The sequence below is a fragment of the Eschscholzia californica genome, unplaced genomic scaffold (assembly GCF_041429995.1).
Source record: "Eschscholzia californica isolate CP2 unplaced genomic scaffold, dmEscCali1.0.p SCAF_5, whole genome shotgun sequence".
In the NCBI taxonomy this organism is placed as follows: Eukaryota; Viridiplantae; Streptophyta; class Magnoliopsida; order Ranunculales; family Papaveraceae; genus Eschscholzia; species Eschscholzia californica.
This window is the reverse complement of record NW_028238472.1, coordinates 35,493,305-35,509,995: the sequence shown is the minus strand read 5'-3', so window position 1 is coordinate 35,509,995 and position 16,691 is coordinate 35,493,305. Positions and strand designations below refer to the sequence as shown.

The following is a 16,691-nucleotide window of genomic DNA, read 5'->3' as shown; positions in this document are numbered from 1 at the left end:
TTTCATCTTTTCCTTCAATAATGGCGTCTCATTCATCTCATTCAGTATCTTCTCCCAATTTTACTTCACCAAATACTTCAATCTCTAATCTAGCAAGTTTTGTTTCTGAAAAACTTGATGGATCAAATTTTCTCATCTGGAAAGATCAGTTTGAAGCTATTCTAATTAGCACAGATCTTTATGGATTCGTTGATGGTTCAATTGTGGTTCCAGCCAAATCAATAGTTGAAAACAACATTGAAGTTCCAAATCCACTGTTTCTTCAATGGAGAAAAACAGACAACTTTGTTAAGTCATGTATGAAAGCTACTTTTACTCACTCGATCTCCTCTGATGTATTAGGGCTTCAAACTTCAAGAGACATTTGGAGGTTCCTTGAACAGAACTATATTGAGGAATATGAGGCTAAAATTTCTTCTCTTCGTGAGCAAATTCAGAATATTAAGAGAGGTGATTCTTCTGCTACTGATTATCTAAGAAGGATTAAGGTACTTTCTGACTCTTTAATTGCTGTTAGTGAAAGATTATCAGATAAGGAACTTAGTAGGATTGTTTTAAAAGGTCTTGGTAAAGAATATAGATCATTTGTGGTTGCTATTCATAATCGAGATACACCTATTTCATTTGGTGAATTGCGTACAAGAATTATTCATCATGAGCAATGGATGAAATCACAAGTTCAAGAGGATGAAGCCACAGCTTATTTTGCTAAGAATCTTTCATCCAGAAATCCTAATTCCTATCATAATACTAACAGATCATCTTTTCCTTATCAGTCACAAAGAATTCCTTATTCCAATAATCAAGTTAGGTCATATAATCAATCAAATAGACCTAATTCTTCATCTTCCAATCAAAATCAAGATAATTCAGCTTCTGATTTTGATTTTAACTCTATTCCATGTGGTATATGCAAGAGATGGGGTCATCTTGCCTCTAAATGTCGTTATAGGTATGCACCAGATGATGCAGTTCGAAATCCAAATGCTAAAAATGAATATAATCCAAATGCTAAAAATGAATACAAGAAGTTTAATCAGCCAATTCGACCTCAAAAAGGGAATTTTGCTGGTATTCATCTCTTTGAGAGTACAGATGAACTCAAAGATGATAAAATGTTAAATAATACTCCTACTGATGAGGAGTTATATGAATCTAATTTTGATTATGGTTCAGAAGAATTTGCTTGTGAAGAAGCAAATATGAGTACTAAGGAAGGAGGAGGTGTTATAGAGGTGTAATGATATGCTTATAAGTGTAGTTGGCCGAGGTGCCTATAGACTGAATAACAACCTAACTAACTCATAACCAATTCAGTTAGTTAGGTTGTTATGAAACAGATTCTCTCTCTCTCACTTTCTCTCTCTATAACGAAATAAGTAAAGAGCTATATAACTCAATTAGCTTGTAATAATAAGATCAATCTAATTTCTCTGAAAGAGATTAATAAATTTTCGTCTTCTTTGATTTCTATCAGATCGTAAATCCTTTTGTCTTTTAAGTGAGTTCTACTTGTAGAGATCAAAAGCTTTATACACCATTGTGTTCGTCTCGTCGAGGTCATGGGATTAGACCCAATGATTGCTCAATCTGAAATAAACTTCAGATAGTAAAAAGTCGTAAACAATTGTACATGAACTTATTTCAGTGTGACGACTCAACACATAAAATTCATCGTGTAATCGGTACACCGAAAAAAACTAAATAAAGATGAACAATATGGAAATGGAAAAGGGAAGTAGTAATGAATTAAGATGGAGGAACCACAGAAAAGCAATGATTCCAAATCTCAGCTCCCCAAGCAGAGTTAAGAGTCTGCATAGTTGAAGAGAAACAGTACTGTTCTTCATCAGCAATTATTTTGCAGCATTTGACATCTTCAACTAATGTTTGGGAAGCCATTGCTTCTGCTACTATTTTCGAACATCGTCCTATGTAGTTATCACAATTCTTATTAGCAGCAGAAGCACCTACTGTTCCTCTTGTTTGTGTAAGGAATAATCCCATACAAATCATCAAACCAAATACCATCATCCTCATCTTTTTATGTTAGATATGATTCACCTATCTCTCTCTAAAAACCAAAGAGAGAGAAAGAAAGAGAGAGTTGAGGGAAGGATATTTAATCTGGAAGGTTTGCATCAATGGAGAAACAGTTTCTATTTAACTAATGGCTGTGAGATGTTTTAGAAAGTTCAAATAAAGAAAGGTTGTTGTTAGGGAGACACCCAATTTTAGTGAAAGACACCAACCCATTTGAGGAAATTGAGCGGAAGACCAAATTTAAAACTTTTTTTTACTTAAAAACAAAAGTTATATTTATTTTTCTTGTTAAAAACCCAATTTTTTTTCAAAGGTGTTGCAAGACATTGCAAAGGTGTTGCAAGGCGTTGTAAGATGTTGTAAGGCGCTTCAAAGTTGTCGCAAAGCAGTTGTAATGTTGTCATTTGCAAAGATGTCACAAGGCGTTGCAAAATTGTCGCAAGGCACTGCAAAGTTGTCGCAAGGCGTTGCAAAGCTGTCGCAAGGTGTTAGAAATTAAAAAAGTAATCCGGGAGTTGAAGACTAAAAAAATTGATTGATCATTAATAACCAAAGTCCAAATTTTTTAGGGAGCTTTGACCAAATTTCCCTTTTCTTTTTGTTGAATTAGATTATCATTAACTAACAAATCAGAGTGTTATTACAGTACATATCAAGAATAAGATTAGGAATATATTTTCAAAACCTTTTCCTTTGAGATTCCCTAGCCCACTTGGCCAACTTGTCAGCTGGTTTGCTTTGAGATCTGGCGATGTAGTTGAATTGTATGCTCGTGAATTTTCTGGATAATTCCTTGATTTCCTAAATGTGAATTGTCGATTGCCATTGTATTGTGTGTTGTGGATTGTGAAGGTGTTTCGTAAGACTTTGATTATCACTTTTTGATGATTATGTGTGTTTGGTTGTGTTTAGTTCCCCATCTAGTTCCTGATAAAATGGCTTTAGCTGTTGAAATTGATCAAAGAACTTGTTTTATTCCTTGATGGTTTACAAAAGAAATATAAGACTCTGTTTATAGAGTTACAATACTACTAGTTTCTAATTTTACTAATTCCTAATACCTTACTAGTTTCTAATAATTTATGCTAATATATTTACTAGTTCCTAATATCTTACTAGTTTCTAATATTTGATATTTCCTAATATTTAGAACAATATTATATTGAATATCTTAATATGTAAAAAGATATTTCAACACTCCCCCTCAAGTTGGTCCATAGATATCGCACGAAAATATTTGACTTGAAACTGCTTTGGTAAGAACATCAGCCAATTGATCTCCAGATCGGATCTTTGGTGACTCTAGAATGTTGTCTTCCAACTTTTCTTTAATAAAATATCGATCCACCTCAACATGCTTTGTGCAGTCGTGTTGGACTGGATTGTGAGCAATATCACATGTTGCTTTATTGTCACAATATAATTGAATTGGTCTTTTAGAGGGGTATCTTAAATCATCCAAGAGGAGTCTTAAACCATAACGCTTCACATATGCCATCAGTCATACCTCTAAATTTGGTTTCTACACTTGAACGTGCAACAACGTTCTGTTTTTTACTTCTCCATGTAACAAGATTTCCACCAACAAAGGTAAAATATCCTGCAGTTGATCGCCTACCATTTACTTCCCCAGCCCAATCTGCATCAATATATACATCGATAGTTCGCCAACCCGAATTTTTAGTAAACAAAATACCTTTTCCAGGGGCCGCCTTCAAATATCTCAAAATGCGTAAAACAACATTCATGTTTTTTCACCGGGATTGTGCATAAATTGACCAACAATAGTTAACGCATATGCAAGATCTGGCCTTGTGTGCGCCAAGCACATCAACCTTCCAAGTAGTCGTTGATATCTTCCTTTATCAACCGGTATCTAATTAGACTCCACGAACAACTTTAATCCTTCTTCGACAGGTGTATCAATTGGCTCACACGCTGACATACCTACCTCATGTAACAAACCTAAAGTATACTTTCTTTGGGATAGGTAAGTTCCATTACTAGATCGAGTTACTTCAATTCCAAAAAAAATATTTCAACGGACCAAGGTCTTTCATCTCAAACTCTTTAGAATTCTGTAAAGCCTTCCGTTCTTCAGGATCATCCCCAGTAACCACCATGTCATCAACATATACAGTAAGTGTTGTGAGTTTTCCTTTCTGCCTTTTTATGAATAAGGTATGGACAGAATTGCTTTGGTGATACCCGAATTCCTTCATAGCCTTTGTAAACCTTCCAAACCAAGCTCTTGGTGATTATTTTAACCATACAATGACTTTTTCAATCTACATACCTTCTGGTTATGTGTCTTTGGTATCTTGCATCTCGGTGGAATGTCCATATAGACTTCTTCTAATAGTTCTCCATGCAAAAAGGCATTCTTTAAATCAAATTGTTGAAGTGCCCAATCTAAATTTGCTGCTAACGATAACGAGACGCGAACAATGTTGATTTTTGCAACTGGAGCAAATGTCTCTGTGTAATCGACTCAATAAGTTTGAGTGTAGCCTTTTTCCACTAGTCTCGCTTTGTAACATTTAATCTTACCGTCTACCTTATACTTCACTGAATAAATCCACCGACATCCCACTACATTTTTATCAATTGGACGATCAACTAGCTCCCAAGTGTCATTCTTTTGTGAGGATTTCATCTCCTCATTCATAGCTGCTTTGCATTTTGAATCAGATAAGGCTTCTTACACGTTGTTAGGAATATATACAGTAAATAAATGATTTACAAATAACTTATTTTATTCTGACAACCGATGATCTGACACATACTGCCTCATAGGATATTTGACTCTACTAGACAACTTATGTTCATATATCGGTTTAGGAATACCTCTGGTTTGACGCGACGGTAATATTTTTGTAGGTGGTTCAAAAAGTGCTTCAGAAACATCCTCGACAACTGATTTGTTTGGTGTGTTACTAACCCTTTGTTCAACGACTTCAATTGGAGATAAATCCATAATTTGTTCAACGATTTCATTAACACTTTCTTCCATTACCGGTTCAGGTGGTGGTAATTCTGGAATTTCAATTTCAGCTCTAATTATTTCTTCGGGAATCAAATTCACTTCAATATTAGATCCAATATTGTTCTCTTCTACATTATTATCCGTTTCTTCATAATCAAGAGTCAGAACTTCCTGTTTGGTATTCACCCCCTGAAGTTCAGACTCAGGTGAAAAATACTTAGAATCTTCATGAAAGATAACATCCAATGTAACAAACATTCGTTTAGTTGGAGGATGATAACTCTACACCATTTTTTATTTGTAGCGTACCCTACAAATACACATCTTAATGCCCTTGAAGTTAATTTGTACGTTGGTGCTCATGAAGATGAACAAATGTTACACACCCAAAGACACAGGGAGGTAAATTTGAAACTGTCGGAGAGGTTGTAACATTCGATAGAGCTTGAAAAGGAGTTTTAAACTCAATAGTACTAAAAGGTACTCCATTAATTAAATAGGTTGCAGCAAGAAGTGTTTCTCCCCAATAAGGTAATGGCATATGTGCTTCGATCAACATAACCCTGATAACTTCTAACAAGTGACGATTCTTTCTTTAAGCGACCCCATTTGTTGAGGGGTATTTGGACAAATAGTTTGATGAACAATACCATGCGAATCCAAATAAGCTTGAAGTTCATGATCCATATATTCTCCTCCGTTGTCACTACGAAGTATCTGGACATTTGCGTTGTACTGCGTACTAAATAGTTTATGCACCTTCTGAAATAATAACTTTACCTCACTTTTAGATTTCATTAAACACACCCAAGTCATCCTAGTACAATCATCAATAAAGGTAACAAACCACCATGCCCCACCCGAAGTAGGAACATTAGATGAACCCCAAACATCGGAATGTAAGATCATAAAAGGAGTTGGACTTTTATTTAAATTTAACAGAAACGATGCGTAATGACTTTTTGCAAGTGCACAAACATCACATTGAAAACTTGAAACATCGCATTTAATAAATAACGATGGAAATAATTTCTTAAGGTAACCGAAGGAGGCATGCCCAAGACGTCGATGTCATAACCGTATTTTATCTTTATTTTTTATTTAAGAATTGTTCACTACTAATGTCTGACGCAATTTACTAGAACTTTCAGATACTAAATCCAAGTAATACAAGTTTCCTCGCCTAACACCATAACCAATTTTTTGCCTTATCCTGATGTCCTTAAATACACAAAAATCAAGCAAAAAGATGACAACACAAAATAGAGTCGTGGTTATTTGAGACACTGATAATAAATTATGATCTAAAGATGGGACAACCAAATCAGAGTCTAAGTTCAATGTATTCGTTAGAGTTATAGGTCCTTCCCCTACAAGAGGGGCTGAGGTGTCATTGGTAGCAGAGACATGTTTATGTGAAGATTGGTTGATGGTTGAGACCTGTCTAGAATCAAAAGTCATATACTCTGTAGCACCAAAATCAATTCGAAACATGTGTAGACATATTTAAAGTCTTACGTACATTACCTGTAGTGGCTACCGTCGATGAAGTTTGCTTAACAGTTGGATCTACAAGGGTCTTCTTAGAGTTTTTCTTTCGATTATGATCCCACCATTCTAGATAGCCTAATAGTTCGTAACAATGACTTTTGGTATGACCAATTTTGTTGCAGTGGGTACACTTATAAGTAGTTTTGTCAGATTGACCAACAACTTTAGCAAAATTTGAATTTGCCTTATTGCAAGTCATTATTGCGGAAGCATCAGTTGCCCCTGGGTCGTGGCTGAGAATTTGGAGGCCCGATGCCAAATTTTTGTTGGGCCTTTTGTGTGATCAAACGTAAGAAAATATATTTTAAAAACAAAATAACAAATAAACTCGATATAATTTGACCACAAAAAAACTAATAAATTATTTATTAATTAAATAATAATGTTATTTTTAAAAGCATTAAAAATGACAAGTTTCACTTGAAAATTTCATTACTTGCATTTTTTGTAAGCGAAATCGTCAATTAAACATTCGCAATCAATTGTGTCCAAGAATCCACTTAAATGCTAAGCAAAATATTAAATTAAAAAAATGAGGAAAAATTCTAATGTCGCACTAAAATTTAGATACACTGAATTAAAATTTGAATAATATTATTTTTTTCTCGTTTTATAATAACACTGTACGAGTTTGTATACAGAAGAAGACTAATTGAGTTCCAAAATTGAAGAAAAACAAATGACATACGCATAACTCTTTTTTCTAATATGCAAAGAATAAAATAGAAATTTGGGTAAGAGATCTAGCTTTTAGAAACAAAATCAATTGGAGAAAAATAGAAGATAAATAGAATGAAATTTGGGTAAGAGATCTAGATTTTAGAAACAAAATCAGTTAGAGAAAAATAAAAGATTGAAGGATTTAATTGTTTATGGAATGTAAAGAATAACAAAATACTCCTAATAAAGGTATAAATTAGAGTGAAAAACGACATTACGTACAAATTTGAGGGATTTTGGCGCCATCTCATCACAACCCACGTGCTCGGAAAGTAATTTAGAGAAATAACCACAGCCATTTAATAGCAAGTTCCCACTCTATTAACAGAACCCAGAATATATTATCGGTTTTACATAGGTTATGCCTAATTTTTCGTGGGCCCCATCGGTTGGGGGGTCTAGTGCGGGCGCCTAGCCCGCACTGGGTCAAACATGGCCCTGAGTTGCCTTTCACTTTAGCTAAACCGGAAAAACAATATGAAGATGAAGACGAAGTATCTTTCTCTTTTAATCAATATAAATTCACAAAACAAACTTAAGACCGTTAGCTCTGGTACCATGTTGAAATTGATCAAAAAACTTGTTTTATTCCTTGATTAGTTAAAAGAAATATACCACTCTATTTATAAAGTTACAACATACTACTAGTTTCTAGTTTTACTAATTCCTAATATCTTACTAGTTTCTAATATTTGATATTTCCTAATATTTGGAACAATATTATATGCGATATCTTAACATATAGAAAGATATTTCAACATTAGCTTCACTTTTTCGCTTGTGCGCGCACTGAGAAGTTCTGCTTTTGCTTCAATGAATTGAGTCTGCGAATCATGAATGATCAAACTTATTCCAATGATATTGTGCATATCAATAAAAGAGGCATCTACATCAATTTCAAGGAAAGGGTAGACAGAGGGTTCCAACGTGTTGGGGTTGTAGGGTGTGTTAGTTTCGGAAAGACGAGGGAATGCCACAATGTGCTTAATAATCTGTATGTGAGAATGTGTTCAAAACAGTCACCACAACGAGCTTTCCAAATGTGTCATAAGATAATGGAAAAGTGAAAATTTGTGTTTGTGTGCGATATATTTGTATGGTCCTGCGAAGAGAAGATCCACTTTGAAATAGCAACGATGTGATTGGATAACACATTGAAATAAAACCAAACGTTTGTTTTGCAAATGGACAGTGAAGAAGCGCATGTTCAGGCGTTTCCATGAGAGAACAGTTAGGGCATTCAAAGTGATTGTTGATATATTTCCTTATTCATTGACGCGCTGGAAGGGCTGCGGAGCAGCATTTCCAGAGGAAAATATTAATTTTGGGGATGGTGGTAATAGACCAAATAAAAGACAATTTGGGATCATGTGTGGGTTGGTGTTGTTGGGCTAAGCAGAGGTGTTGATACATAGATTTAACAGTGAATTGGGTTGAGGTGGCCAGAGCCCATCAGATTTTCTCAGATCCTTCTTCATTGATATCAATGGTTCTAATGAGGTTACAGAGGTAGGATTGTAAAAGGTGGTGGTCATAATAAGTTGTTCGTTCCATTGGTTGTTGTGAATAAGTTAGGAGACCTGAGAGAGTGGAAAGTCTGGAAGGAAAACTTTGATTCCTGGCCTTTAGACATTTTTTGCAAATTAGACCATAAATTTTTAAACATTACTAGTGAAGACTTAAATTTTGTAACTTTTAACATACAAAATCTCAACCCTTAAAACCCCAATTAACTTCTGGCAAAACTTTTTCACCACCGAAAAATGTGCATGATTTCTTTCTTCAACTTTTTGAGTTGACCCCCTCAATATTAATCGGTAATTTAGTTTATCCACCTCTGTAGTTGATAATTGAGTTTACCTCCTTAAACTCACTATTTTAGGCAAAATGCTAGGGTCATTTTGACGTAAAGGAATTGAATCATAAGTTGAATAATTTACGGATAAAATAAATTTTTATGAAGCATATTCTTGACTAAATCTAACAAAATAAAGTATTACAATTACTAAAATCACATTATCCGGTCATTACTCTTGGTAGTCATATTTTTCTCTACGCGTCGTTTAACATTGTCCTAATGTTTTTAACAAAAACAACAAGTTTAAGGAGGGTAAATTCAATTATCAATTATTGAGGAGGTAAACTCAATTACCAATTAGTATTGAGGAGTAAACTCAAAAACCCCATCTTTCTTTAGCCTTTTGTTTATATTTTTTAAATCCGGTGTAAAAAGTTACCGCAAGAATATTTCACCCCAGTTGACTGAATTTGTCCAACAATGCCAAAACTGAAAGATCCTCAGTGGTGAAATCATTTTGTTCTCAAATATACCATTATACTTTCAATTGGGATGGAATTTCTACTTTAGTTCAGTTGGACGAAATATAACGCGAATATTTGAAAAAAATAATAATTAAAAAAAGATTTAGACAATTTCAAACATATCATCTTCACAAGGGTAAAACTTTTGATACGAAGGTATGAAGTAAGGGTGGTGTAGATTGTTGCAGAAGCGATCAAAACTATAATATACTAACTAAATAAACTGATAAAATAACGATCAAAACAATCAACTTCATTAATAATATTTTGAAGATGTAAATTAAAGAATAGATTAGGCACCCTTTGATAGGATTTTAGACAACGCTAGATAGGTATGAAGTATGAAAGAAATAACTTCTAAATAAACTAAGCTCTTCTTGATTGGTATTAACTTAAATAGACTTCTAAGGTAAAGAAACTTCTAATCTTGGACATATAAACTTCTAAAATAAAGAAACTATTGATCTTGGACATATAGACTTCTAAAACAGAGAAACTTCTCTTCAAACATGTACTTGGTTGAACCGCCCATTAACCATGAGACCAGTCTAGCAGTTGATGGTCTCCATTAGAAGGCCTCAAAATTTGGCATAAAAATATGTTTTCTTGAAAAGACATTAAAGGAATATATTTCTTTTAACTTTTTCAGCAATTTTTTACCATCACGACGTGAAATATGGTTAGATTAGGAGAAGTAAAGATTTTTTATGTCATGAGGACAGAATAGTATTTAAGATTTTTGAGTTTGAGGTACAAAAATAGGGGAGGTAATTAGTCATATATCCACTCCTAAATCAATAAATAAAATAAAACCAAAATAAACCGAAAATGTAAAATAAGTCCAAAAATTCACTATTTGGTGGGCCCCATGCATCAATCCTTTAATTTTCTCTCATTTTTGCTCTTTCATAAATATTTTTTAACCATTGGTAAACCAAAGGTTTATAATGGTTGAGTTAATACAATTGTTCTTTCCATAAATTTTATGAAAGAATATTAATGGTGGATATTTAATGTTAATCTTTATTTCCAAAACAGGAAATTGGGCCGGAATTGTATTTTTTGTTAAAAAGGCAACCCATCTTTTTAACTAGCTAGGCCCCAAGTAAGTTATAAAAATAGGCTTGAAGGACATTTTTAAAAGCACTAACTTTTTAAGAGTCAAAAATACCCTTCATTCAATTAGAAATACCTAGTAATAATCTAACTTATAAACCAGGAACTTGAGTTTTTCCCATGAACGAACCGAGTTGGATTGTCGATGCCGATTAGAATTTCTGGGGTTTGAATCGATTTTGGCTATAAGATAGGTTGATGTTTTTAGGTTTTGGTGATTTAATCTATTTGCTTGTTGTTTGAAGAGGCTTTCAAGGGGTTTGATTTAGTTTTTGGTTCTAAATTCTAGAGAGAGAAAGTTTTATATACTTTCAATGGAAGGAGAATTTGATAGTGTTTCAAGGTATAATCCAACTTCTTCATTGATTTATTTTCATTGAGTTATGGATGACAATTTGTTAGTTTTGATGTTTATGTTCAAACTTATTTGTTGGATTTATATGGAAGTTGTGAAAGTATAGTTGATGCAAGCAATGTGTTTGATAAAATGCTTGAAAGAGATGTTGCTTGGAATGCAACGTTAGTTGGTTATACAAGACTTAGGTTGGTTGAAATAGCTATAAAGTTGTTAGATGAAATGTCTGTGAGAAATATTTTTTCTTGGACAATCATGATTGGTATTTATGTTCAAATTAAGAATTTCATGAAAGTTTTGGAAGTTTTTCGAAGAAATGTAAAATGATGGTGCTAGAGCTTATAAAATGACTATTATGAATTTGTAGGGGTTTTAGCTAGTTTTTCGACAACATTCTATTAGACAATATATAATAATTTGTAACAAATTTAATGTTAAATCAATTCAAAAACTAATTTGCAAACCATTTGCATGGCATTGCAAGGTGTTTGCAAGGCTCTGCAAGGTATTTGCAAAGCTTTGCAAAGCTCTGCAAGGTGTTCGCAAGGTTGTGCAAGGTATTTGCAAAAGTCATGCAAGGTGTTCGCAAGGCTCTGCAAAGTTTTTACAAGGCTCTGCAAGGTGTTCCCAAGGCTCTGCAATTTGTTTGCAAGGCTATCTAAGGTTTTTGCAAAAATCATGCAAGGTGTTTGCAAGGCTCTGCAAGGTGTTTGCAAAGCTTTGCAAGACAGTGCAAAGTGTTTGCAAGGCAGTGCAAGGTGTTTGCAAGGTATTTTCTTAGACTAGGGTTAGGTTGGTCTTTTTACTGAAATTGAAAATTACATAATTGCCATCAGGGAGGTGAAGCCTAAAAAATTTTAATGAATCCTTTTTAACCAAAGTCATAATTTCTTAGGGAGTTTTGGTCAAGTTCCCGTTTCCAAAACTTATATTTTTCTAAAGTAACCTACCAAATCAATGGATACTAAAACTAGTTTCTCTCTCCCAAAAATGAGTTTCTCTTTCTGTAACTATATGTTCTTTGAATTCAAGAAAATATATTATTTCCAAAACTGATATTTGTCTAAATTAACCTACCAATTCAATGGATATTTACCTAAAAGGAGATGTTCTCTCCAAAAAAACGATTTTCTCTCTCTGTAACTCTATGTTCTTTGAACTTTAAGAAAGTATGAACTTGTGATTTGCTTTTTATTTCTACCTCGATCAAATTAGACATCTACAAATTCGTTTGTGAGGTTAAAAAGCAAACTATTTTGCTAGCAACTTACTATTCTACTAGCATATTTTACATTTTACTAGCATCTGATGAATAAATTTGATTAAGTAGTTTAAAAAGCAAATACTATTTCGCTAGCATCTTATTGATTCTAATAGGAATTTTTACATTCTATTAGCATTTGTTGAATGAATTTGAATATAATAGTTTTAAAAGTAAGAATATTTTGCTAGCATCTTATGAATTTGTTACAGTAGGTTAACAAATACTTTTTAGTAATTAAAATATATTATGTGAAATTGTTTTTGTTACATTTTCAGTATTTTACTAGCATTTTCTTGATTCTGTTACCATCTGATATGAATTTGTTACAATAGGTTGATTCTAATAAAATTCTATGCTGGTAGAATCTTATCGTGTCTAACAACATTTTTAACATTTTATTTTAACGTGTGTTTTTTCTTACTCTTCACTACTGTAGATGATGAATAAAACCAGCAATCGATTCTCTCTCTCTCCCACTCGTTTTTTTTTCTACTTTTTCACTCGGTTTAATTTGGCGTCGATGATGAATGAAATCAAAACCTAGTTCGTATATTAGAAAGTGACGATGCTCTCTCTCTCTTCGATTTGCTTTTGCCCAATTCTAATAGAAATATAAAACAAAATATTCTGCTAAACGGAAAAGACAACTATTTTTCCGGAAGGAAAGTTTGTTTTTGAGGAAATCATTTAATGAATCTCTAAATATTATGGTATAATTTATTGTAGGTTATTCTTTTTTAACTTAGGATAGGTTAGGTAGTAAAAGAGAATGAGAGGATAGACATGTAATTTACTTTGAGTGGATTTATTTTCTATTTCAGATTATCTTTGGTCTCTAGACTCATTGATCATGCAATTTTGGACTTAAAACACATCCCCCGTTATTTACTACCAAAAAACCTAACAACAAATAGGATATTTAGTTGACGGTTATAATTGTGGTGGTTGGTTGAGTTTTGTAAGATTTTGTAGTGATGTTTGTGAAGTTTAAAGAAGTAAAGAATGAAGTGAGACAAAAGAAAACTTTTTTTTGGTTGAAAGAGCCAATTTATATTAATACCGTAATGTGCATATTGGAAATTAAAAATGGAACATGATTCCAGATGGTTTCCTATTTGTGATTACTTGCCCATTTAGCTAGATTCTCAGTTTGTCTATTACCGACTCTTTGAATGTAGACGAATCAAATGCTATTGAGCTGCCTTGGCTGCTTTTGTATTAGCTTGAGGTGAGGGTAATTTTCCATTGGGTTGTCGCCGCTTATTCAAGTAATTTATGGTGTTTTTTTGTTATCAATTTCAGTACATAAAAACTTGTATTTCATGTTTGATGCCCATGTAATCCCAGCTAAAATAACTTTGCCTTCACTTTCTTCAGTAGCACGTGTTCAGAATGAATCTGATTTAGCTGCAACAAAATTAGCATTGTGATCATGTAGAATTAGACTAATGCCTATGTTTTCTTTACTGCTTTTGAAAGAAGCATTTGTATTCAGTTTGACATAAGGTAAACTAGAGGTGACCATTCACATTTTTTGGTAATAATATTGTTATGGGTTTGACCTTGACCAGTAGTAATTTTTTGGAAACCGATAATTTGATCAATCAATTGTTGAGGTGGGAGTATGGTGTATTAATGAAAGCATCAATGGCATCTAGCTTTCCAAATAAATGTTAGTATCGTGGCATAATGTGGTATAATTGTGATATTGTGCATTGAGATAGAGTCTTTCCATGAAGTGATCTAGTCTATTAGAGATAAAATACTGATTGAAATAATATTGAAGTAATACCAAATGTTTCTAGCAAAGAAACAACGTAACAAAGCATGTTCCTTAGTTTCTTTACTCACACAGGATGGACAATTGTAATGATTACCTATTATTTGTCTATATGATGGAGAACGAGTAGAGATCTCGAACAACATTTCCATAGAAAAAGTGACACATGAGGGATTTTGTGAATATGCCAAATGAGTTACACTTAACATCATTTTTGATGTAGAACGCAGCGGAAATAAAGAAGACGATAAAATAAACGAAGAACGATTAAAAGAAAGATTAAAATAACTCTAAAACTGATAAACTTTATTAAACTCAAGGGGATTTTCTCTTCAACATGGGAATAATGGACAAACTAGATATCCTTTTATAGGATTCTGGACTTTCCTAGATAGACTTGAATTAGACTTTCCTAAATAAATAAAATACTGCAACTTCCTAAATAACTAGACTCAAATCCTGACCTTTCCAATTATTGGAAATACTAAAATAACATAATTTCCTAAACCTAAATTCTCTAATAATCATACTAAAATTGGGACTTCCTAAAGCTACTCTCCATGGCCGGATGGCCCATGGCCCGGTTTAGTCATGGAAAAAGCCTCCACGCCGGGTGCCCCTGCATCAGCATCCCCTTCTCCCAAGAGGTTCGTCCCGAACCGTTTGATGAAGAAAATAACGTAATGCACCAGCAAACGGTGAACTCTGTTATGGCGATCCGTAATTCCCACTTTGTTCGACATTTGCCGGAATTTCGAAGAAGAATAAGGACCAAAACACCAACTTCATACCGAATCCAACGTTGCAAAGATCCTCGGAGAATCGATCTTAGAGAATATAGGTCCAATAATTTTCTACATCTCTTAACCTTTTCCTTCTCAAGATTAGCTTTCTCTTCGTCCATTTTCTTAAACTTTCTTGCTACTTCATCCAAAGTGTTCGAAACTTTCGACTGTAATTCTACTTCACTCTTTTCTATTACAGATATGGTGGTTTTAAGCTTTTCAACTTCCTTTTGTAAGTCATCCATCTTCATCTTCAGATTAGTTCCCTGTTCATTAATCTCTTCATTAATCTCTTCCTTCTCTCTAACAAGTTCCTCTTTCTCTCTCTTTGGATTCTCAATTGATTTCAAGGAATCAATCAACTTTCCATCAACTAAATCTTTCTCCTTAATCAAAGATTGAATATTCATTTCCCTAACTTTTCCTTCCTCAATAAGTATTTCTTTCTCTTTCTCTAATTGATTCAGTTTCTCCTGAATTTCTAATCTAATTTTATCAAGTTCAATGAAATTTGATTTCAAAGTTTTAGATTCAATTACCTGAATATCGAGATTCTTCTGGATCAAATTCATCTCACGAACAATAACTTCAGAAGAACTTCGTTCACGACCTAACTCTCCATTGACGATATCAAGCTGCTTCTGCAATTTCTTGATCTCAACATCTCGATCAATCTTTTCTTTCTCTAGATTACAAAACTTCATCTCCATGTCTGATTTCTTTTCGAGAATTCGATTATTAATCTTCCAGATCCGCTTGATTTCATTCTGAGATTCTTCATTACTCATCTCCAAATCATTCACTAAATTTCTCAATCTATCTTCTTCTTTTTGCCTCTTCTCACGATCGTTATTCACTTCAATTCTGTCATCACTGAACTCCTTATTCACCTCAATAACCTCTTTGATTTTCTCATTTAATTGATCGTTCAGTTCTTTAGCTTCTTCATTCATCTGTTCCTCTAACGCAGCTTCATTCACTAGGGTTAAGTTATGTTTAATCTCAGCTTCCATAGCTTTATCTTGAAGAATCTTCTTCTCTTCCTCTAATCTTTGATTCTCAACTATAAATCGTTCGATTTCAATTTCAAGATCACTTTTAGATTTCATAAGAGTACTAACCTGATCACGTCGCTCCTTTGTTTCTTTCAAAAGGATATTATTAAGAGTTTTCAAGCTCGTAATCTTCTCCAATGGATTATTATTCTCCATTGTTATTTTAGGTTTTCCTTCGTTCGTAGTTTGTGATGAAGTAATTGCGTAAATACCTATAGCTTCAACTTCTTCGTACGTTTCTTTTTTTTCTTGTTCTTCTTCTTCGTCGACTTGAACATCGTTGTGAGCGTCTTCTTCAACTTCTTTGTGTTCTTCTCTTTCTTCTTCCTTATTGAAAGTTAAAATAGACGATGAATATGGTTGACGTATTATTGTTTTGATGTCGTTCACCACATGTTGATCCTTAACTAAATCGAGTATTAGCGATGGAACTGTTTCGAAAAAAGACGGTTGTGGTTGTTGTGGTGGTGAATAGGAAAGAGAAGATGATTGTGTTGGTGGTGGAGGTGAATACGGTTGTATAAGAGGTGGTGAATACGGTGCCGGTGTAAAATAAGAGTACGAAGGTTGCGGTGGTGGTGGTGATTGTGGTGAATAATAAGTGTATGAAGGTAGAGGTGGTGAAAACGGGGTTGAATAATAAGAGTACGGAGGTGGTGTAGAAGAAGAATATGGATGTGAAGCTGTATAAGACAATGGTGGGGGTGGTGACGC

The 16,691-nt window shown here is 33.7% G+C and overlaps 1 protein-coding gene across 1 annotated transcript; it reads right to left on the bottom strand.

Moving 5' to 3' along the window:
* Positions 1–14,108: 14,108 nt before the first annotated feature.
* Positions 14,109–16,133, bottom strand: LOC147538860 (uncharacterized). The gene is made up of 2 exons (XM_086643030.1): positions 15,060–16,133; positions 14,109–14,198 (listed from the first exon to the last, which is right to left on the bottom strand). The coding sequence occupies exons 1-2, from the start codon at positions 16,131–16,133 to the stop codon at positions 14,109–14,111; spliced, it is 1,164 nt and encodes a 387-aa protein (XP_086499156.1).
* Between the last annotated feature and the right edge of the window lie 558 nt (positions 16,134–16,691).